Below are 21,758 nucleotides of genomic sequence, written 5' to 3' on the forward strand. Positions count from 1 at the left end.
TAAGTTGATATGTCGATAATACCCGCTTACCTGTTCAGCCTGACTACAAGGTATTTAAAAAGTTCAATTTCTGCGCAATAATCAAATTGCAGAGACAAATGTTTTGCAGCTGCCGTTGACTCTGTCGCTGCCTCTGTTGTTGGGAAGAAGGGGCAACTCTGTAGCTTCTTCGCTTCAGAAAAAAAAAAAACAAAACAAAATAATAAACAACAACAACAAGGAGTGGTTTTGGACCCCGACTTGGGGTCTCTAATAACCCATTTTGTCTATTAAATGTTGCCGCTGTGGAATGTTGAGATTTTAGCAATATTTTTCCTGACATTTAACAAAAAATTAAAAAACAAAAAAAAAATCAAGTCTCTGGTTGCTGTTGCATACATTGTTGATGTGGCAGTTGCAGTTGGAGCTGTTGCTATTGGTGTGGCAAGTGGTCGGTCTGCGTCCTCGTACTCCCTCGCCTCCAATTTGAGACTCCATCTGGCAACTGGCAACTGGCAACTCCCAAACTGCGACCCGTCGCTGTCTTGTCCCATTTAACATTTTGGCACGCCACAGTGCGACGTGGCGCATCGAAGCAGCCTCAATGTTGCCACATTGGTTGCGTTAAATTGATCGGCAACGGTGATTGGGCTGCAACAAAATACGTGGCAGCCATGGGGGGCATGGGGCGGGGGCGGGGGGCAGCTTGAAGGTGTCTTGCGACAAATGTTTCTATTGTAAAAATTGCGCCCTTTCACGTTTGCCGCAAATGTCAAGCTGTGGCAGCTGCTCAAATTAATTGCCACATGCCGCCAGCAGAGCAGCTCCACTTGTGGTAGGTTAGTGGAGGAACTTGGGTGCTGAGGGGCTGAGGGGCAACACCGATAATGCCAGCCCTGCACTCTGCAGACAGACTTAATGCTGACCCTGTCAACCTATTCACATTTCGGCAGCAGACGACTTTGTATGGTTGCATGCCGCATTAAATTATAAGCAAAAAGTCATCAAAAAAAATGTTGCCGCCAACTCAAACAATTGGGCACCAAGTAAGTCAGTTGGGTCGCATTTTGGGGCTGGGCCGACATCGGCATCGACATCGACATCGGAAACCGCAGAAGCCAAGTTGCAACAACCGACAAGAGTGGCAACTCTTAACTTGCAACTGCAACTGCAACTGCAACTGTTTGTGGTTGGTTCTATTGTTTTGTTTGCCTTTAGATTGGTTTTGCTTGCTTTTGCTTTTTTCTTTGTATTTAGTTTTTGGTTATTGTGGTTTCTGCTTGCTTTATGCGCTTCATGCAACATTAGTCAATGACACTCGCTTGCTGTTGTTGTTGTTGATGTTGCGAGTGCTGCTTGTCTACTGCTTGCAACATCATCTTGCGTCAAGCGCTGAAATCATTATATTTTTGTAATTTTATGCAATGCACTGTCAAACGACGCCCCCGTCTTCCCTTTAAAGACCCAGCCCCTCTTCCTTACCCTAATCATGCCACAGCCTCCTTCTTCTCTACTTATATCTCATCATGCTGTCTATCAAGACCTTAGTCGGTGAAGACATGCCATTGACTTATCGCAGCAGTTTAATCAAAGTAAAGTTTTATAAAATATTTCTATATTTTTTTAATAAAACATTTTTTTAAAAATAATTATAAAAGCAGGGGCGTCACAAAAATCCAGCCAATCGATAAGTCAAAAGCATTATCTGTATTATAGTAACTTATTCTGGGATTTTGCTGTTCTACAATATGTTGTTAAATTATATAATTGACTTTAGCTAAATCAAAATTAATATCATAAGCTATCTGCATTCATTTTTTAATTTATTTAACGTATCAATTTGCATATGTAATATAGTCTACATCCATAATTTATAAACAGTTTTCTACCAAGAGCCTTTCAAAATTAATTACACAGTAAAATACTTTCAGAATACTCAGCCACCCGCATTATCCCATTTTCTATGAGTATAGGGTATAAAAACGCCCAGCAAAACGCCACCAAACATCATCTCGAATTACACAGCCGCAGAAAACAGATGAGGTTGCTGACACATAGTAACAATATTTGAATATTAATGACGCTGAACCATTTGTGAATCGATGCAACTACAGATTCTATGACAAAAGTCCAAGATAAAACTTGTGCAAATGACGTGACGCTGATTTCCATTCAATTGCACATTGACAGCAGCAGCAATATGTGTGGCAACAGCATCAGCAATAACTAATTATCGAATGCAACAGTTGTTGCCACAAAATGTGGCAAATGCAAATGCAAAGCACATTAACGATTCGATATGAACTGGACAGGAAGTGTCGCTGATGTCATCGAAGAAATTCAATTTTGCAAATTGTGAAAAATTACTAAGCAGCAACAAAAAACCAACAGTAACAACAGCAACAGCAACAGCTGCAACTGCAACTGCAACAAGAGGGGGCAATTTACGCGCTTTTGGCCAACAGGAAACTTGTTGTTGCATACAACTCTTGCTTTCCTTCTTCCACGCCTTGCGGCCACCTAGTTGTTGCTGTTGTTGCTGTTGGGGTTGACACATTTTGTCAATTGCCATGATTATGTTGTCTCAAGTCTTCGTTGCTGTTGTTGTTGTTGTTGTTGTTGTTATTGTTATTGTTGTTGCTGTTGCACTCATAACTAACGCAATTGAGTGGACGGCAAGTGAAATTGGTTTCGCTTTTCAGTAAAAGCGTGCGACTTTTCTTTTTCCTTTTATTTGGATGGGTGAGGAGGTGAGGGGGGAACTGTCGTGCGGCTTTTCTCAGCAACATTGATTTCCTCTTTCATGGCCGGTTAACGTTGCCGTTGCACAGTTGCAGTTGCACAGTCGCACAATCGCACAAAATGTTTCCTGCTCCGCAGCAAATCGTGCTATGATGTTGCCCCCTTGTTGTTGCACAGTTGTTGTTGTTGTTGTAAGTTTGCTTATTTTGGATACTAGACAAAATTGTCAACATTTACGAGTATTTTTCAATTTGCATGCCACATGAGGCACACACATACACATGCAATGCTGCAACGCTGCAACATCAACATCAACAGCCAAAAAACAATTTCACTTTCGCTCTTAAACCAACTCTCACCGTACCTCTACATTTTCCACTCCAAATTGACAGCTTTTCGTGGTTTACATCGATTCTCCTTGTATTCCCCAAACAATATTATTAAAAAGAGAAATTGAAAGTTTTGCAGTCGAGCTATAAAACATGTAGACGATCATGGAATCGACTGCTAAATATCTTTTACAATAAAGGAATTAAATATCATTTTTTATACTCATATTTTTATTTTATTTTTATTTTTTTAGTTTCATTCTGAAATGATTTTTCGAGATATGAAAGTATCTAATAGAAAGTATTAGTATACAATGCTATTGAGCAGGCAATATTACAGATGCCAAAAAAGAAGCTGGCAAAGAACAAAAGATTTCGCCTAAAGATGTCCTTGATTGAAGTTATAAGCAAGCAATGAGATGCAAAGGCAGAGACAGAGACAGCGACTGAGACAGAGACAGAGACAGAGGTAGCGACTGAGATGAAACAGCTCAAGTGACAACTGATTGAAGCAATTCATTGCCCCAACCAGACAGACAGACAAGCAGATTTATTGTTTGCTACACTCAACAGCAGCAATATGCAAGTCCTTTGTCAGCCAACAATGAATTACAAGCGAAAAATCCCAACAATATGAATATAAATATATGTATATAAAATGCAAAAAGAAAACTGCAAGCTCACATTGTAATTTAGATCATGGTTGATAAATTTTATGACACGAGCGCGCCCTATAAATTTATTTCGTCGCCGCCGTGGTAACAAAAAACAAAAAAAAAAAAAAGAGTTCGTGTCTTAAGTCTTTCGTTTGCGAAACCCATGAGAAACTGATGTGCGCCTCTGTGTGCACAAGTGTATGTGTATGTCAATGTGTGTGTGTGTGTGTGTGTGTGTGTGTTAGTGTCTCTCTGTGTCGCATTGTCGTTGTCAGCTCGTTAAACAACTCGACTCTTGACTCTCGCTGGAGGCTTGAGGTTCATCGTGGTTTGAGGCTCGCTCTGGACTCTGCAGCAGCGGCAGCGGCAGTGGCAGCGGCAGCAGGCACTTGGCAGCAATAAAGCACCGCGCATCTTCAATAAATTGAATGCAGCTGCCGACAGATAAAGCTGTAGAAATTATACAACAAAATCAATTGCATTTTGTTGCCTCTGTTTTTGTTGGGTGCCGCTTTTTTGAGGCTTTCGCTTGAATGCCGACACAGCAATGGACCAAGCAACTGTCTTATATAATAATTGACATGAGTAATCATCACAATCAGCAACATCATCATCGTCATCATTACTATGATCATCATTAGCGATTGCCAACAATGTACATTAACACATTGTCGTTGTCGTTTGAAGAACTGTGCAATGTTTTCCATCTTTTCGTCATACGCCCAAAGTCCATAATCGACAATTGGACAACTATATAACTATGTAAATAAGTGTTTACAAATCTTTATTATTTTATGCATTTGACTATTTGCTTATTTTGTTAATTAAACAATTTCTTTTTGAGCAAGGCACGATTTGCTAAGAGACTGGCATCTTCAATATACATATATGTATACTTTGGTTAATAGAGGGTATTTTTATGTGGTCAGATGCAAATATTGATAACCTTATAAAGTCGTCAAACTACAATCCAACTGAAATTCCAACTTATTTAATTTAAGTTGCAAATAAACATTTAGTCTAATTTATGTATAAACAATTTATTTTAAGTGGGAAAAACACATCAAGTCTAATTTATATACAAACACCACTGCTTACACCAGCTTACTTTAGGTTTCATGCTAATATCCCAAGTATTAGGCAACTTATATTTCAGGATTCTTCTCTCAAGTCAAAAATTTTAAATAGAATTAAAAAATTAGAAATACAAGAACAAGTGATTTTAGAAACACTACGAAAACATTGATATATCAGATAAATACATTGGATTCATGTAATTTTAAAAATATAGCAAACTGCGGGGTAACTTCTAGTCGTTCATATTTTTTTTAAGACAAAGCTGTCACAGATGATGCTTAGCTCAAGCGCTATATAAATAAATTGACAGATTGAAGGGATGCACAAATGGAGAATTCACACAGCCACATTCTGATATGCTACACACACACACACCGACACACGCATATACTGCCAAACTCAATCAATGCTGTCAATGGGTTCTGTAAAACTAAAACTGGAACTGGAAGTACACTTAGGGAATTTTAAAGCACTTAAACTATTGGTCAGGTCTTTGCGATGCGATGCGGGCGGTTGCAAATGCTATTCATATTCATATTCATATTCACATTCAAATGGTATGGTATTAATTTAATGAGCATGAAGCTGAAGTTCCTGTGCTGCATGATGGGGCATAAAAGCGGGTAACGCATTGTGTGCATGCGTGTGGCATATGCCACTTGATTGAAATCGACTGACAGTTGCATTTTTTTTTTACTTTTTGCTAAGCGATTGCATAATTAACAAAAGGCACTGTGGAAGTGGCAGCCTCAGAGGCAGAGGCAGCGACAGCGTCAGAAGCCAAAAAAGTAAAAAAAAAAAAAAATAAAGTCAGCTGCTTAAGCACTTTCAATCAAAAACAAAAGACTTAGGCAACGAACTTTGGCATGTCACGCGTGCTCGCTCTCTGGGTCCGATCACAAAGCTGCAACCGACTGCCAGCTGATTGAGAGTGACTGAGTGATTGAGTGAGTGACTGACAGTTTATCAATATTTGCCGCTTGCCACATGCCGCTTCCCTTTGCGCTAATTGTGCGGCCAAACTGATTGTGTGTCTCTTCTGAACATCTGTTGCATCTGCGGCATCTGCAATCGACAGGCCACAAAAATTTACAATTCCAATTGCAACTAAAGCAAACAACAACAAACAACAAATAGCGGCCATTGCCTTTGTAAAAATAACAAAAGAATGTGTTGCAATTGAAAATAATTGTTTATGCTTGGCATTAAAATCATTACAAAACGACAAAACGCAAACAACAGCAAAAACAACTACTCTAGTAATACTAACAGCAACAGCAGCAACAACAACAACAGCATTAGTTGTATTTGCCACTATGTTGTTGTTGCTTTTATTTTCAAGTTTCCAGCTTAACATTGACAGTTGCCAAAGAGGAAACATGCAAAAGTTAAACGAGAACGGCAGCAACATAACAACATACAGTAGCGCAACAGCAACAGCAACAACTCCAGCAAATAGACAACATCGGCAACAGCAACAACAACAGCAACATCATAGCTTAGCAGCTTTTAATATCCTATGCTGTAATTTTTATAGAGTTGCATTCGCTTGAAACACCATTTTGGCAACATGATGAAAATATTTAGTCAGATTTGTGAGTCCCTGATAATGTATTGATTGATCTCGTTAATGAAATAATTAATAAATATGCCAAATTTTAATGTCACTGTTAAAATTATTAGTAAAATTATTTTTATATTTGTATTAAAATTTTAAACTCAAGATTTAAGCTTTTGAAAAATAAATTTATTTTATTTTAAGTTATAGGGGAAGTAAGTAAGTAAGTAAGAAGTATTTTAACTAAGCTGCAGTGCTATTATAATTATTACAGGGTATTTGCAGTTTTGCCAATTGTTGCCAACGTTGCTTGCTATTGTTGTTGTTGTTAGGTAATAATGTCACAACAATCATTTGTTAAGAGTTGTTCAAACGCATCGCACAAATCTCGATAAGTTTCGACGACGATGAGGATGACAATGATGAGGATGACAATTGGGGATTGACGATGTTCGATTGCCGAAGACAAAGACGAAAACGAAGACTTCTTCGACTGCTACGAGTTTAACTAAATTTACGATTTCGACTTTGACTTCGTCTTGGGTTTCAAGTTAGATTTGGGATGATGAGCATGCTGACAATTTGGCGCGTTTTTTTCAACAGTTGCTGCAAGTTGCAAGTTGTAAGTTGCAAGTGACTGTACACAATTTATTTGCATTAGTTGGCAACATTATGCTTGTTGCTGCCAGGGTAGCCATCACGATGTCTACCGACTGTGAAAGGCATGTAAAAACAAAAACAAAAAACGGGAAAAAAAATAACACACACTAAAAATATATATGTACATATATACTTATATATAATGGATGCGCCTAAACAAACAGAAGCCGCCGCTGCCAGCAAAGTCGCCTTGAGCTTCGCACATTCAGACATTTCAATATTTACCTCGTAACTCTTGGTTCATAACTCGCAGTTCATACCTCTTCTTCTATTTACATTTCAAATTGTTGGTATCAGCTGGTAACATTTCCCATAAGCAGTTTTATTTACTGCCAGCTGAATCATAGCAACGCGATCAGTCTTTACCTTTTCTTTGTGGTCAAGAAACAACAGTAACATAAAGTTCTCCACAGTAATTTATAATTTTCCGTAGACTTAAAAATTAAATTGATAAAAAGTTCTTGCATATTGCTGAGGAAGCCATGCATTTAATTATTCGCTATGAATATTGTTTTCAAAAAATTAAAAATTGCCAATTTTTCTTTGAAAAAAAAACGTTTTTCTGGCTTTAAATTTTATTCCTGTATTATTTTGCTTATGCTTATGGTTGTAAGAACAAGCTAAAAAAAAGAAATAAGGTGATTGATTTATTCCCTTATTAAAGCAATTGCCACCAGAACACAATGATGACAGAAAATCACGGTGCTTAAATGTATCTATCACTAAATTAGTATATTCTCATTAATATTACTTAACAAAACATACAGTTGACTTATTAGGAATTTTAATTTTTATTTTAATTGAAAGTAATTTATATATATAAATAATTTTCTGTTGGCTACTAGATAAATTGACATACTTAAGACCATTCAATACGCATATGCAGTGGCAAAAATAAGTTTATTTTTGGAGTAAGTTTCAATACCTATTCATGAATATTTGTAAATGATCAGAAAAAACTCTAAATGCATTTTAACTGTCAGCACATATTTTTTTTTTGCTTAAGAGAACCACAATTGACTAATACGATACACAATATATTCGTACTATGATATTTGTCCGGCTAGATATACACCCACAGATTCTGTCACTCATTCTGTCGGGCCTGTCGCCTTAATGAGCGTTTAAATGCCAAATTAATGCCAGCCTAAAGCATTTTGGGGCCCTTGGACGGGGACCGTGACTCGAATGCCGTTTACTCTCGGTTGACTCTTTCAATATTGAGTTTGAGTTTAAGTTTCGGATTGAAATTCAGTTGCGGGTTCTGTTTCTGTTTTGAGTGGGCGACAAAATCTGCACTATTAACGCTTTTAATACCCTAGTTAAAGGTATTCTAATACTGTTATGGCTTGTGTAGCTGCCCATTTGATAAAAATATTTCTGTTTGTTTTAATAAAATTTAAGGAATATATTTTCTATATATTACAATGTTCTGCAAGACTTCTCATTGTATTTAATTTATTTAATTATTGTTATTTCAAGGGCATTTCAACTTCGTCTATTCTTAGCTTTTGTTTCTTTTTGGATTTATAATTTTTTTTTTTTTTTGAGCATTAAAAACGAAATTGAAACTAAATTGTTGTAACTGTTTCGATTTGTGTTTTCTTTGGCTGATCTTGGTTCTTGGTTCGTGTCAAGTGGCCATAGTTTGGTTGCCATAATTTTGTTTTCATTTACAATAAATTTCAATTAAGCGCACGATTTGGATATTAATAAAGTTTTCAGCGGCACGAAAGGCAAATAACCAAAATAAACATACAGCTATTGGGTGTGAGTGTATGAGTGTGTGAGTGTTTCAATTGAAGTGTTTAAACCTTTTTTGGTGTTTTTACATAAAATACTTCTCATTTGTTTCTGTAATCGTAACTATGTCTGATTATAACTATACTAATGCCAAATTAACAGTGGCATGTATGTGTGTGTGTGTGTGTGTGTGTGTGTGTGTACTTGTTGTGCCTGGCCAAAAGTCGTAGTGTTTTGGTTATTTATTTTTGCGTTGTTGAAGTTTATTAGCAAATCTCCATGCAGCTGACTTTTGTGTGGGTGTTCAAGTTTCTAATTTTAAATTGGGTTTCCTTTGGTTCTGAGACACAAGCTGAATAACAGCGACTGGAGCAATAACAACAACAGCAAACACAATAACAATTGCCAGACCATTTTAAGCTGCAAAGAATTTGGCTTTTATTTTTGTTAGCAGGGCGCGTTGACAAATGCTTGCCAGAAGGCAACATGTAAAATGATTTTCAAGAGCTGCCAAAACAAAACAAAAATCAACAGAATATGTTACTAAGTATGTCAGAGGTGTGCCAGACACATTCACACACACAAACATAGGAAAAGATTTGGCGAGAGAGGTGTAATCTGTATGGAAACAGGAAGGAATGCATAAAATTATAAACTAAGTGCTTCGATTCAAGCTGTTTAATTTACCTTAAGGCCGTATATTTTGACTTAAGACAAGATTGTTTGATTGGAAGCGCAACTGTAATAAATCTGCACACGCTAGATGGCGCTTTATAAATCCAATCTCAATTATTTTCATAGATTTATAAATTCAGCTCAAAATTGTTTACTCTACACTCAAGAAAGTGCTCGTACTTTTACATATAAAGTACATTAAATACGTCCACACACTAAATGTACATACATTTCATTATTTTACATTAATTCAATTTAAAAATCGTATTAAATGTCATTAATGCTTCCTTGAATTTTCCCAAACAGTTTTCAATCAATAATGTTTATAATTTGTCAGCAATTCGATAACAATTATGTACCAAAATTACTTGCACTGCTAATGAGTGTCTTACTCGTGCCACATCAGTCGATAACTGGAATCGTTTACAATCAGCTGCCACAAATTGCTGCAAAAAGCGAAAAAGCATAAAAAAAATGTATTTCCAATACCTTTTAAATGGCAGCAATCAAAATTTCATTAATAAACAACAAAAAGCACAGTGACAACAAGTTGAACTAAAGCTGAATGTGAAACTAAAATTGAAATTGAAATTGAATCTGAAACGGAAGCGTTCTCATTGTATAATACGAGTATGATGGAAAGGCCTATTAAATATTCGTCAATCGTTAGATGATTGATTGTAAATACTCCAAATGAACATTTATAGCTTTGCTAATTGCAATAATTAAAGCGACTTCATTAAGCGATACTCAACTCAACAAATGCCTTGCACTGACCACATCTCGTATACGTGATATATGCATTTACATAAATTAAGTATACGCACCCTAAGACAAAGCATTGGGCTTGGTTCCAATTTTGGGATTGCTGGTATAATTTTTAATTGTTGGAACGAGTTTTCTGCTTTCCCACGCCCACCAAATGGCAAGGAGGCGGAGCGGGCAAGTAATTGAATTTTTGTACAGTTTAAAGCGCTGCAAATACTTTTAATTAGTTTCTAACTGGCAGTGGGTTAATTAAAATCACAAGACCCCCACACCCAACGTAATATCTACACAATGCTGACACACGCACCCAGCACCCCAATCCCCTACCCTTCGCCTCCCCGCCTCCACCACACATCCTGGCATCTCTTACCCTGCTGTCCGTAAGCTATGTGAGTCAGTCTCAGTTTGGATCTGGGCTACGGTTTGGGTTTGGGTCTGGGTCTGCCACTCGTTTTCATGCGCACATTTTACACATCTAGGTATACATACATATGTATGATATGTGTGCCTGTATGTGCATATGCATGGAAAAAGGTGAGGCCGTAAATTAAGTGCCAGCCTCCAAATGTCAAAACATACGCCAAAGTCGGACACACGAGTCGGGAATTTAACGACTTGCATTAGATAAAGAAAAACCAGAAAGAACTGATTTTGTGCTGCAGGCTTTCGACAGCTTAATAACCTAACAGACCTATTTATTATTGATCTATATATATAAAATGAGATATGTGTAAGTGTATTCTATTTCTTTAATTAAATTGTATAATGTAAAGGAAGTAATTCCATTATTTTATGGTTTTACCTTTAATATTTTACACTACCTAACAAACTGCTTGACAATTTTATATTACCCTCGGCAAGGGTATAAAAAACGCAGCCCACATGGCATTAAAAAAAACCGCTAGCGGACAATGACCATGACTCCGAGAGAGCTGTAATAGCAGTAGCAATCGCACTCGCAGTTCCAGTTCCAGTTTCAGTTTCTGTTTCAGTTCCAGTTGCAATTGCATTTCGACAAGCCGTTGTTAACCGTTAAACTCTACTCTGATTGATCGATTGACGAATCTCTCGTAATTGAGCACAGTGAAGCGAAATACAAGGAAAAAGTCTTAAATGTTGACAGAAAAATTGTGGTAGTAAAACTTGTCTTAGTTTTAAATAAGCTTTAGAAAAAATATAAAAACAACAGTAATTGAAAGGCCACAAGCAAAGTTATGGAAATTAATTTAAAAACTTATCGAATTTCTTTAAAAAAACCCCCCCAAAAAAAAGGGATGAAAAAATCTCACAAATTTAAAAAAGAATTATTCACATCAAAAATAATCTAGAAGTTTTATAAATTTATGCATAATATAAGCACAAAGGAATTGTAAATAAATTTAAAAAACTTTCAAGATAAAACTGTAAGTAATTTAATTAAAAAAGCTGCAAAATTATTATGTATGCAAATTTTAAAATTGCTTAAAATAACATAAGTAAAAATGAATATTGAAAAATATTTAATATTTATAGATATCTTTTATAATAATATCTGCCCTTGCTTTATACAGAAACTCGTTTCACAATTTAATAAACATCAAATTGCAGCGAAGAAAGTAAGTCTAAAAATGTCTAGAAATCGTTGATAAGATAGCTTTCCATATTAAATTTAGCGTAAGCTACAATTCATTCAACTGTAAACAAATAAAAAATATATTTCTTATTATAAAAGTCAGCTTAAAATTTTCTTCAAAATATTTCCAGACAGAATTATAATCATAAGTTAACAATTAATTGATCTGAGTTAATAAAGTTAGGCTGCCAAGCAGTGTGTATTGCTTAAAAGATGCAAAAAAAAAGAAAATGCTTTATTTTCCACACCTATTTAATCATAATGCCACACTGTGCGTAACAGGTGTCGCGTTGGCTTCGCTTATGTTGTAGGTGTGGACTTGGACTTAGGCCCCGGGCTGATAATTAATTCATTTTCAAGTTTCAGAGCTAGCCAAGTTTTCTAGATTTCTGTGCCTAAAGGAAGACAAAACCAATTAATTTGCCATTAATGAGGCTAATTAACCGTTTTCCAGAGCTGACACCACCCCAATGCAAACTCTTGGTACTGCCTCTCTCCCTTCCAGTTTACATTTATTCTAATTTAAGTTGTCATTAGGACCACTCGAACCATTGTCCAGTCAGTTGTCAGTTGTCTTTGGAATGTTCAAGCTGCTTGATAGTTTGTTAGTTGATTTGTGGACACAGCGTTTCACCTTTGGCCTGATGGGTCTGGAGCTGAAACCTCCATCGCCTGGAGGAAGATGTCAAGTGCTACGCTCGCCCTTCATCTACATTGTTATGGTGCTTGCCACCAGTTTTGAATTGTACACCGTTTGCACATTTATCGTGCAACATTCGAGTGATATTGTGCTCTGCTCGGAGGCTTTAATGCATGGCATTCAGATGATTTCCTCGCTACTTAAGATGAGCATATTTCTATGGAAGTGTCAGGAGTTAGTGGTGTTAATTGCCGACATTCAGCAGCCTTTTCAGCAACTGAAAATCGATCCAGCAGAGCTTCAATTGTGGCAACAGCACAGTCGTCGTGGTCAACTGCTCTCGGGGATCTACACAGTAATGTGTGCCGGCACCAGCATCTCTTTCCTGCTGGTGCCGCTTGCTCTGACCTTACAGCGGTATCAGGCAACTGGACTTTTTCTACCGGTCAGTTCCTTCCGAGTCGTGTAAGTAGCTACCACGTGGGAACAGGAGAATCATGTTATGTATTACATTCCCCCTCTTCTCTCTCTCTCTCTCTCTTAAACACTCTTCTTTTACTATTTGCCTCTCTTGAATTCTATGAGTATTTGACCTTTATTTTGATTATTCCCCTACTTTTTTCTTAACCTTTTTTCACCAACTTTAAACTGTCATAAGTTTGTCAAACCTTAAGTAGAAGTGTAAGGAAGTGTAAGTAGATACAACGTGGGAACAGTAGAATCATGTAATGTATTAGATTCCCCCTCTTCTTTCTCTCTCTTAAAGACTCTCATTTTACTATTTGCCTCTCTTGAATTCTATGAGTATTTGACCTTTATTTTGATTATTCCCCTACTTTTTTCTTAACCTTTTTTCACCAATTTTAAACTGTCATAAGTTTGTCAAACCTTAACCGATTTCTTTAATCATAGTTTGTCCATTTTTTCCATACTTTCTTTAAAAAAAAAAATTATCTGGAAAAACTTGATATTTGTACTTCGTTGTGCTATTATTTATCAATTTAGTGTTTGGATTCATTAACCTCCTTTTTTTTCAATCTATTCCATCTCTCTTGACTTTATCTTCCCTCACCCTTTCATTTCATCCTTAAATTTTCCATTTTCCTGTGGTGGGTAAGCTATATGTACAGCTATTATAAAAAATTTACCACGACTGTCAGATCAAACCTCGTGATGAGGTCTTTTACCTGAAGTTATTGATACCCTGGATTTGTTACTTAAATGTTTTTCATGTTTTCAGCGTTCGTTTTTATATTTCTACTTAACTCCCCCTTTTTAGATCTCTCTCTCTCTCTCTATTAATTTATTTATCAGTCTGCCATATGACGTAACCCATCCTGAGATATACTTCCTGGACTGTTGCCTCATGGTCTTCGTGCTGACCTTCTTCTGCTGCTCGACGAGTGGCGTGGATACACTCTATGGCTGGTTCGTCTTTGGACTGACCGCCCATTATCGTCGGCTCGGTTTGAAGCTTCAAGGAGTCTTACAGCAGTCGTGCCCCACGGACAACTGGCCTTTGACGTTGCAACTTGATCAGCTGTTTGAGGATCATGCACAGCTGTTGCAACTTGTGAAGCGCTTTGAGTTGGCCTTCAGAGAGATCGCCTGTGTTGAGGTGCTGCTCATCTGTGTGCTTTACTGCTCGGTGATCTGTCAATACATCATGCCACACACCAATCAGAACTTTGCCTTTCTCGGCTTCTTCACAATGGTCGTCAGCACGCAGTTGTGCATTTATGGCATTGGAGCGGAGCAGGTGCGTCACGAGAACGAACAGTTTGCCCATCAGCTCTATCAGCTGTTGCCCTGGCATCAATTGACGCCACGTCAGCGTCGGCTGCTGTTGTTGCCCCTGCAACGTGCCCACAAGCAAACTCAACTGGGCGCCTACTTTTTTGTGCTCGGTCATCCTTTGCTGGTGTGGGTAAGTCCATCAAGCAGAGATCCAAACAATGCAAATATTTTTAATCAAGGCTGCAAACCTCCAAAATGTTGTTAAAGGCTCGGTTCGCGAATTGGTTTACTCCCTGAACCCAAAGCTTGGGTTCGAACCTTGGTTTAATTTCATACAAAAAATATTTTTATTGTTGTACATTTTTCTCTACATTTTTAACGAATAAAACTTTTTATTTTAAATGAAATCAAATTTTAATGATAGTTTAAATTTTTTGAAGATTTAAACTTATTTTAATCCGAAGTCTCAAATAATTGCGTAATATTAGAAAACCATAAAATTTATGTAACCATTTTTTTTTAATTTTTTGTTTCGAACCGAGCAAAGTAAATAATTTCAAGGGTTCGGTTCATAATCCGGTTCAGACTGCTTTAAAACCCTAACTAAACCGGTTCTATGAGGTTCGGCTTATAACCGGATTGCAGCCTTGTTTTTAATAAAACAACAAATCTTAACAGTTAGTTTATTTGTTGATATTTTATCAAAAAATATGTAGGTTATTAAAATATTAGGAAATATTGTATTCGTTGAATTGTGTGTTACCGACAGCATAAGGCAATTCCGACCCCATAAAGGATATATATTCTTGACCAGCATCAACAGTCGAGTCTATAGAGAGCTACAGTTTTGTAGATAGCTCTCTCTTCTTGGTCATTCAAGCTTAAATTTATTACTATCTATTATCCTATAATACATGATTGTATCAAGATCAAATAAATATGGCGGAATTTTACCCTGTTGTAAACGAACAGTAATTTGTATATCAAATTTGTAGATAAAATCATCATATTTATATCTAAATTGTAATGGAATAATATTTATAATTTGTTTTTAAAATTGTCTCTCTGATTTGTTGCAGATCTTTCGCACGGCGGGCTCTTTTACAGCTCTGCTGAACGCTTTGCGAACGAAGAACGACAAGACTTAAGAGCTGGAAAAAAATAACTAATAAAAATTCATACGTACCCATGAGTCACTTTGATCGCCACTAAAAGGTCAATAAAACCAACTGAACCACAAATTGAACTTAAATTTGTAATCGTAAAGAGTTGATAAATTCTAATCAATGCGGAAAGTAAATAAAAATGTATAAGATTTATTTTATTACTGTTTATTTATGTTTATTATTAAAAATTACAATTAAGAGCTGATTCTCATTTTATGTACACACACAATACAATTATGCTTCTTTTAATTAAAACAAACAAAATACAAAATATAAAAATTAAAATAATAATAAAAATAAAAATAAAAATACGAGTAAACTACGAGCTACAATTACAAAGAGACAAATAAACAAAAAAAAATTTACATTAGGTAATTTAATTATAATAATAATCATAATAATAATAATAATAATAATAATAATTAGTACACACAACTAACGGAACTATTGCAATTCATTGACAGGGGCGGGTTTTTTTTTGCGGGGGGGGCGTGGCAAGTGAAGGAAAAATGTGGCAAGCGTGAAAATGAAATGAAGCTATTTTTGGCTTCAAAAATAAAATAAATACTAAGAAAAACCAAAAGTAAATGTGGAATAATCGTAGGAAAAGTTTTCGTTAAGATGGGGAAAGGGGAAGCTCTAGGAGGGGTAGGGGGAGGGGAGATATTCTTAGCCTAGCGCTTAGCTTAGCGCCAACAGTGGCTCCACGTCCAGCGTCTCCTTGGCAATGATCTTCTTCTTGTATTTCTTTTGCAGCTTCGTCTTGGACAGCTTCGATTTGGATTTGCTCGGTTGTTGTTTCTTCAGCGCCGCCTCCTCCAGCGCCTTCTCACGATCGAGCATCTCCAGCTGCTCGAATATGTTCTTCGGATGCGGATGATTGCTCGGCTTGGTGGCATTCTTGGCCGCATAGACGACCACAAACTGCGAGAAGGCCGAATCCGTTGGCGTATTAATGTCCGCAAAGTCACGGAAATTGGCAAATTGCTCCTCCGGATATGTGTACTTCTGTACGAAACCCTCGCTGGGACGCCCATGCCCGTTGTTCGCATCCCCATAAATATAATCACTGTTGTCCTCCGGATGATAGGGCATCTCCTCCTCCGGATAGAAGGTACCACCTCGCAGTACACCAAAATCTCCACTGCCCAATATCGATGCATCAAAGCCACGTTGCTGTTGTTGCTGCTGCTGTTGTTGCTGCTGCTGTTGTTGCTGCTGTTGTTGTTGCTGCGGTGTCAGCAGTGGCAACTGCAGCGGCAAATTGTCGCCGACGGGTCCCACGGGTCCAGCGAAATAGGGACGCGAGTGTCCCAATGGCGGTGCTTCATGGTAGAAGGGTGGATAGAAATTCTGTGCCGCCTGACTGTGGGAATCTGCTCCCCCTGGATGGGGTGTTACATCCGATCTTGAAATGAGCTGTGTGTTCGGATTGACAATTGGACGGAACTGTTCCTGTTCCGGCAATGCAACAGCAGCTGCTGCCTGAAAGTGGCGACTCTGTGACGACGTGGCTGCCACACGATGTTGCAACGCCGGCTGTTGATGCTGCTGCTGTTGTTGCAGCTGCGTTGTCGGTGGCATGTGGAAATGTTGCTGCTCGTGGGAGCGCAGTACCGTTATGGGCGTAAAGTCATTCGGCTCCATCAGCATGTCGCTGTCCTCCTCGGGAAACTCAGCTGCAATGACAGTGGAATAGAGAGGGGGTTAAGTGAGAAAATTATATATTACTAGGCCTTAAGGCTTAGCCTGTGCACTGATCAGTCAGTGAGTCAGGACAAAGAGTTTTATTTACAAAGATTAAAACTATTATATCTATATCATCAAAGTCATTCTACAAAATATGTTGGTAAATAAAACGGGAGAAAATAAAAAAATAGCATTCAAATAAAATAATAAAATAACTATAAGTAAAGGCTCCGGCAGAGTTGCCAATTTGTGCAAGTAATTATTACATATTCATTATCATTACTGACCTAAGAAATAATAGCATAATTGGCTTTGTTTAGAAAGTGTTGACAATCATAAAAAATCTGACAATGTTGTCAGTGTTTGTAAACAGTTGACAACCCTGAGCATAATTTTTTCACAAAATAATAAAGTATTTGCCAAACTTTGTTAAGTATAGACAACCCCAACAAACAGTTTCGAAAATAAGCAAAAATCTGTGGAAAATATAAAGAATTCCCGCTGTTTGCGAATTTCCAAAAAGAAGACAGCACTAAACAAAAAAACATTGCCAACTCTACATGTGACTGACAGACAGACAGTTAGAGAGACAGGCAGTTAAATTGCAGTGCATCTTTTTCCGGCATCCAAAAAAAGATTTACAACAACAACATGAAGCAGAAGAGCAAGAGCGAGCATGTCATCTTGACTGAGCTTCGATGGGCTCCACTCGAGCGTGCGGGCTTCGACTTGAAGAGTTGATCTTCAGATTCAAGTGGACGCGACGCAACGCTTCTTTGTTTGACTCCCCCTCAACTCGGCTCAACCCAGCTCTGAACTCCACATCTGCTCATCTTCTCCCGCTGCTTTGGCAAAGTGGTAAAATGATGACGCTGATGGGGAGTCAAAGCCTTAAAACAAAAAAAAAAAAGACCATCTGAAGAAGGAAGCGAAATTTGCAAGTTGTTATTGTCAGCGTTGCCACAAGTGGCACAGACACATGTCTCTTGGTCAGGAAATGCAGACATCTCCAAGGTGTTGTCCATCCATAAGTCAACAAGCCTTTATTTGCTTTTTATATGGCAGTTTCTAGCTAAACAGCTGAAATTTACACTGAAAAACTAGTGAAAAGTCATGTATAACATGACTCTTTGCACAGTTGAGTTGCTTAAGTGTAAGCTATACAAAATAAGTGCAGATAAAGTTACAAATAAGTAAGCATAAGTCCATGTACAAGGTGCATGACAAACAAAACACCCTCTGAAATTAAAATACAGCTGCATTTACGGCTTAAAGAACATTTACCATTCGATTTTAATGACATATATATGATATATATATTTAATGATAAAAAATATTTATAAAAACTGAGTAAATGTAGATAAACTGTTTTCCTAAAACACCCTGTAATTAGCGAATTTAAATTGAATGTGAAAAAAACTAGTGCAAAATTACAAAAGCCACAATTTATAATCGCTGGCAGTGCAGGGTATCTGTGCGTGTCAATCTGTGCAGCAAATCAAAACGTTGCATGCAACACATCAAATGCCACATTCTTCTGCACATTTCATTCGCCTTGTGAACTCCAAAAAAACGAAACCAGAAAAAAAGACATGTAGTTTGTCATACTATCAGCTGGCCGATCGTTTGCATTAAATTCTTCTGAACACCACAGCAAACTGCACCACCTCCTTGTGCCACTCAATTACAATTCAAGCTTCAGTGGCTAGACTCAAATTTGTTGTCGTTGTTTCAGTTGTTGTTGTCGTTATGTCGTTGTTGCTGTTGGCTGCCGTTGAGCAGTCAAATGTCGTCTCGATAAAAGTCGATAATAATGTAAGCAGCTGGCAGCTGGCATAAATTTTGTTCTAGCCATGTTGCCTGTCAGCCCAGTCCGATCAAATCCACCCGATCTCCCTCCCACTCCCACTTCCACTCCCTACCCTACCCTACCCTTCCCCTTCTGCGTAGACTGCCACCTGACAAGCACGAGCCGCCTTTCATATGGGGCAGTTGACTTTGCCTCTTGTTGCTGCCATTATTTCAACATGAATTCCGATTTTCACTTCACTGCCAGCCTAACGGTATTTTGCTGGCCTTTCTATACCCTGCCCGTAGAGTTTTACAGGGTATATGTACGCGTAACATTCAACATTCCACAAACATTGGGAATATGTGGATGCCATAAATTAATATCATCCTCGCAAAGGTTTTTCCTGGATATAATTCACCTAATAAACTATAATATATATTAATATTTTAAGGGTAGGATAAATAAATCAAAAATTAGACTGCTCTGTTGAATTCAAATAAAATAAAATAAAAAAAAGTGTAAAAGATATAGATAAAGAATAATCGATATATAATATTCAAAAGATCATTTTTAAAACTAGTCTCTTGAGCAAGAGGAAAATATTTCATTAAATTAAAGTTCTCTTTCTATTAAGATAAAATATAAAAAAAATTATAAGTTTGATTACGAGCCTTTTTCTATTTTATCAGTATTATTTAAAATTGTCCTTTATATAGAGAAACATTATATTGTATGCTACAAATAAGTGTGATTTTTATCCGATAACCATAACAAATAGTTGTCACAGCATTTAAAGAGAGGGGTAACCAAGTTGCTTGAATGCTTGAACTTAAGTTTAGTGCTTTTGTTATTGTTGTTTGTGTGAATTGCATATTGACACCCGCTGGTTGTGTTTTTCTATTTTTTTTTTTGTTTTTCTTATGCCTGGCAAAAACGGAACATAATGAGTTTGTTAAGTGTAATTGGCAATTGCCTGGCTACGTTTCGGGTTTCTGGCCTGGCTATGTGGGGGCTGAACTGTACTACGAGTATACGGTTTGATGATTTTCGATAACGTTGCCTCGAAAATGGGTCAAACAGATTTTGGCTTTGTGGCAGCGATATGTCGTGTATTAAGTATAAATTACTTTATTATTTATTTGGCTAGTTTGTGAGCGTTGTTCAAGCCGCTGCCGCCGGCCGCTAGAGGCCGCTTGCTACTCACGTTTTCCTATTTCTTTCTTTTCTTGATTATCAAATGTTCACCTAATTTGCGAAATTAGTTTCTGCTTGCCCCCAAAACATTAACAAATCGCTCAGTTATTCGCCATATCAACCGAGTCGGCAAACATAACTAACATAGCCAACAAGATTGACTGCAACTTTATTAATTTCTGGAAATGGTCTTCAGTCTGATTGTCTACAATACTGTAATATTTCTCTAGTTTCTTTGAATTCACTTTTAATTTTTAGACAAATTGTAATATAATATTATGGGATGAATAGGAATGTAAATACTATCATAGTATATGACAAAATATATAAAAATATTCAAACAAATGGGAATATTATACAGTATAAATTAAAGTATAGAATAGACTAGAATAGAGTAGAAGAGGAGGGACAGAAATATAATCTAATAATATAGAAAGGCATTAATAAGAGTAAAAAAAATCGGATATAATAAAATTGGATGGGATAGCTACGATAGTATCACATAAAATATCATAGATCAGAGACCATAACAATTAAAAGTGCTCGTAATGTCCGACAAGAAGAAAGCTATCTATCGTTAACTATAAAATCATATTCTACCATATTTTGATATATCTTCGCCCATTGAATAAATCTAAAGAAATAAAAATTAACTTAAACAAATAAGTTGGACGATCTATTAACTTTCGGACTGAATCTTAATTAACATTTTGCATTGTTCCAAAGGGAAGAAGTATGCCCAGTCATAGATCAATATTAAGGAAGCATTTGAAATAAAGTAATAGAATGTAAATAATAAACAAAAAGAAGTCGATTAAAATAATGGATACATATAAGATTATTAATAATGATTGAAATTACACATAAATTATGCATTATTCACTACAAATACATAATAGCAACAGTTATAAGACATAATAAAAACCGAAAACGAAAGCAAAAACAAATCAAAATAGAATAATTATAAATTATGATCGTTACGATTTTTGTAGTTGGGCAAAAAAAGACACAAGCGAACGCTTGAGGCGTTAAAACATGCAACAACAATACAAACAACTCCGAAACTGAATCCGAAACCAAGTAAACGACTCCGAAATCAACTGTTGAGGCAGACGAACACAAATCGCGCAACACTTTCATCAAGTGAGTGTGTGCTCATCAATCATTCATTTACTCCAACACTAGCAACAACAACAACAACAACAACAACAGCAGCAACATCAACAATAATCAAAGCAAAAACAAAAAACGAATGCAAACCGCGAAAACTTGAGAAAGTCACGAAACGAGCGCTAACGGCATTTCATTTGAATGATGTTGATGGATTATAGTATATGCCCCAAAGGGAACCACATATCAATTGTCTTTAGCCGCCGGAGACTGACAAAGAGAGAAAGATGGAGAATAACAGTGATAGAGGGAATTTGGTTGTAATTACTAGATCGCATCAAGCTAATCATTTGCAACTGCAATACCACAAAATTGCAGCAGAGACACCAAATTAATCATTGATTTTATCGATAGCTCAGTTTTACATAATGACTATATTTTTTAAAATCATATTCCATATTCAAGTGTATCATAAGCTCGTATCAATCAGTTTCACTTTCACGTCTAGAGAAAGTTTTAGAAATTATGACTTCAGATTTACAAAGCTTCGACCCAGACCTTGAAAAAAGCGATAGAGAGAGAGAAATCATAAAACAAATAAAGATAAAGATAGTTGTTCAAAGAGATCGCA

General features: G+C 36.8%; 2 protein-coding genes across 2 annotated transcripts in view; one reads left to right on the forward strand and one right to left on the reverse strand.

Annotated features, from left to right (window-relative positions):
- Positions 1 to 12,380: 12,380 nt before the first annotated feature.
- LOC117786416 (odorant receptor 1a) lies at positions 12,381 to 15,324 on the forward strand. The gene is made up of 3 exons (XM_034624661.1): positions 12,381 to 12,904; positions 13,754 to 14,366; positions 15,256 to 15,324. Exons 1-3 carry the CDS (start codon positions 12,381 to 12,383, stop codon positions 15,322 to 15,324), a joined length of 1,206 nt encoding a protein of 401 aa, XP_034480552.1.
- Positions 15,325 to 15,913: 589 nt separating this feature from the next.
- The window catches only part of LOC117794059 (histone-lysine N-methyltransferase 2D), a 28,554-nt gene continuing 22,709 nt past the window's right edge, over positions 15,914 to 21,758 (reverse strand). Inside the window, exon 2 of the mRNA XM_034634520.1 lies at positions 15,914 to 17,021. Within this exon, the coding sequence (XP_034490411.1) occupies positions 16,024 to 17,021 (998 nt within the window). The 3' untranslated portion in view covers positions 15,914 to 16,023. The remainder of the gene's footprint in view (positions 17,022 to 21,758) is intronic.

Source organism: Drosophila innubila, chromosome X, assembly GCF_004354385.1.
Source record: "Drosophila innubila isolate TH190305 chromosome X, UK_Dinn_1.0, whole genome shotgun sequence".
NCBI classification, from domain to species: domain Eukaryota; kingdom Metazoa; phylum Arthropoda; class Insecta; order Diptera; family Drosophilidae; genus Drosophila; species Drosophila innubila.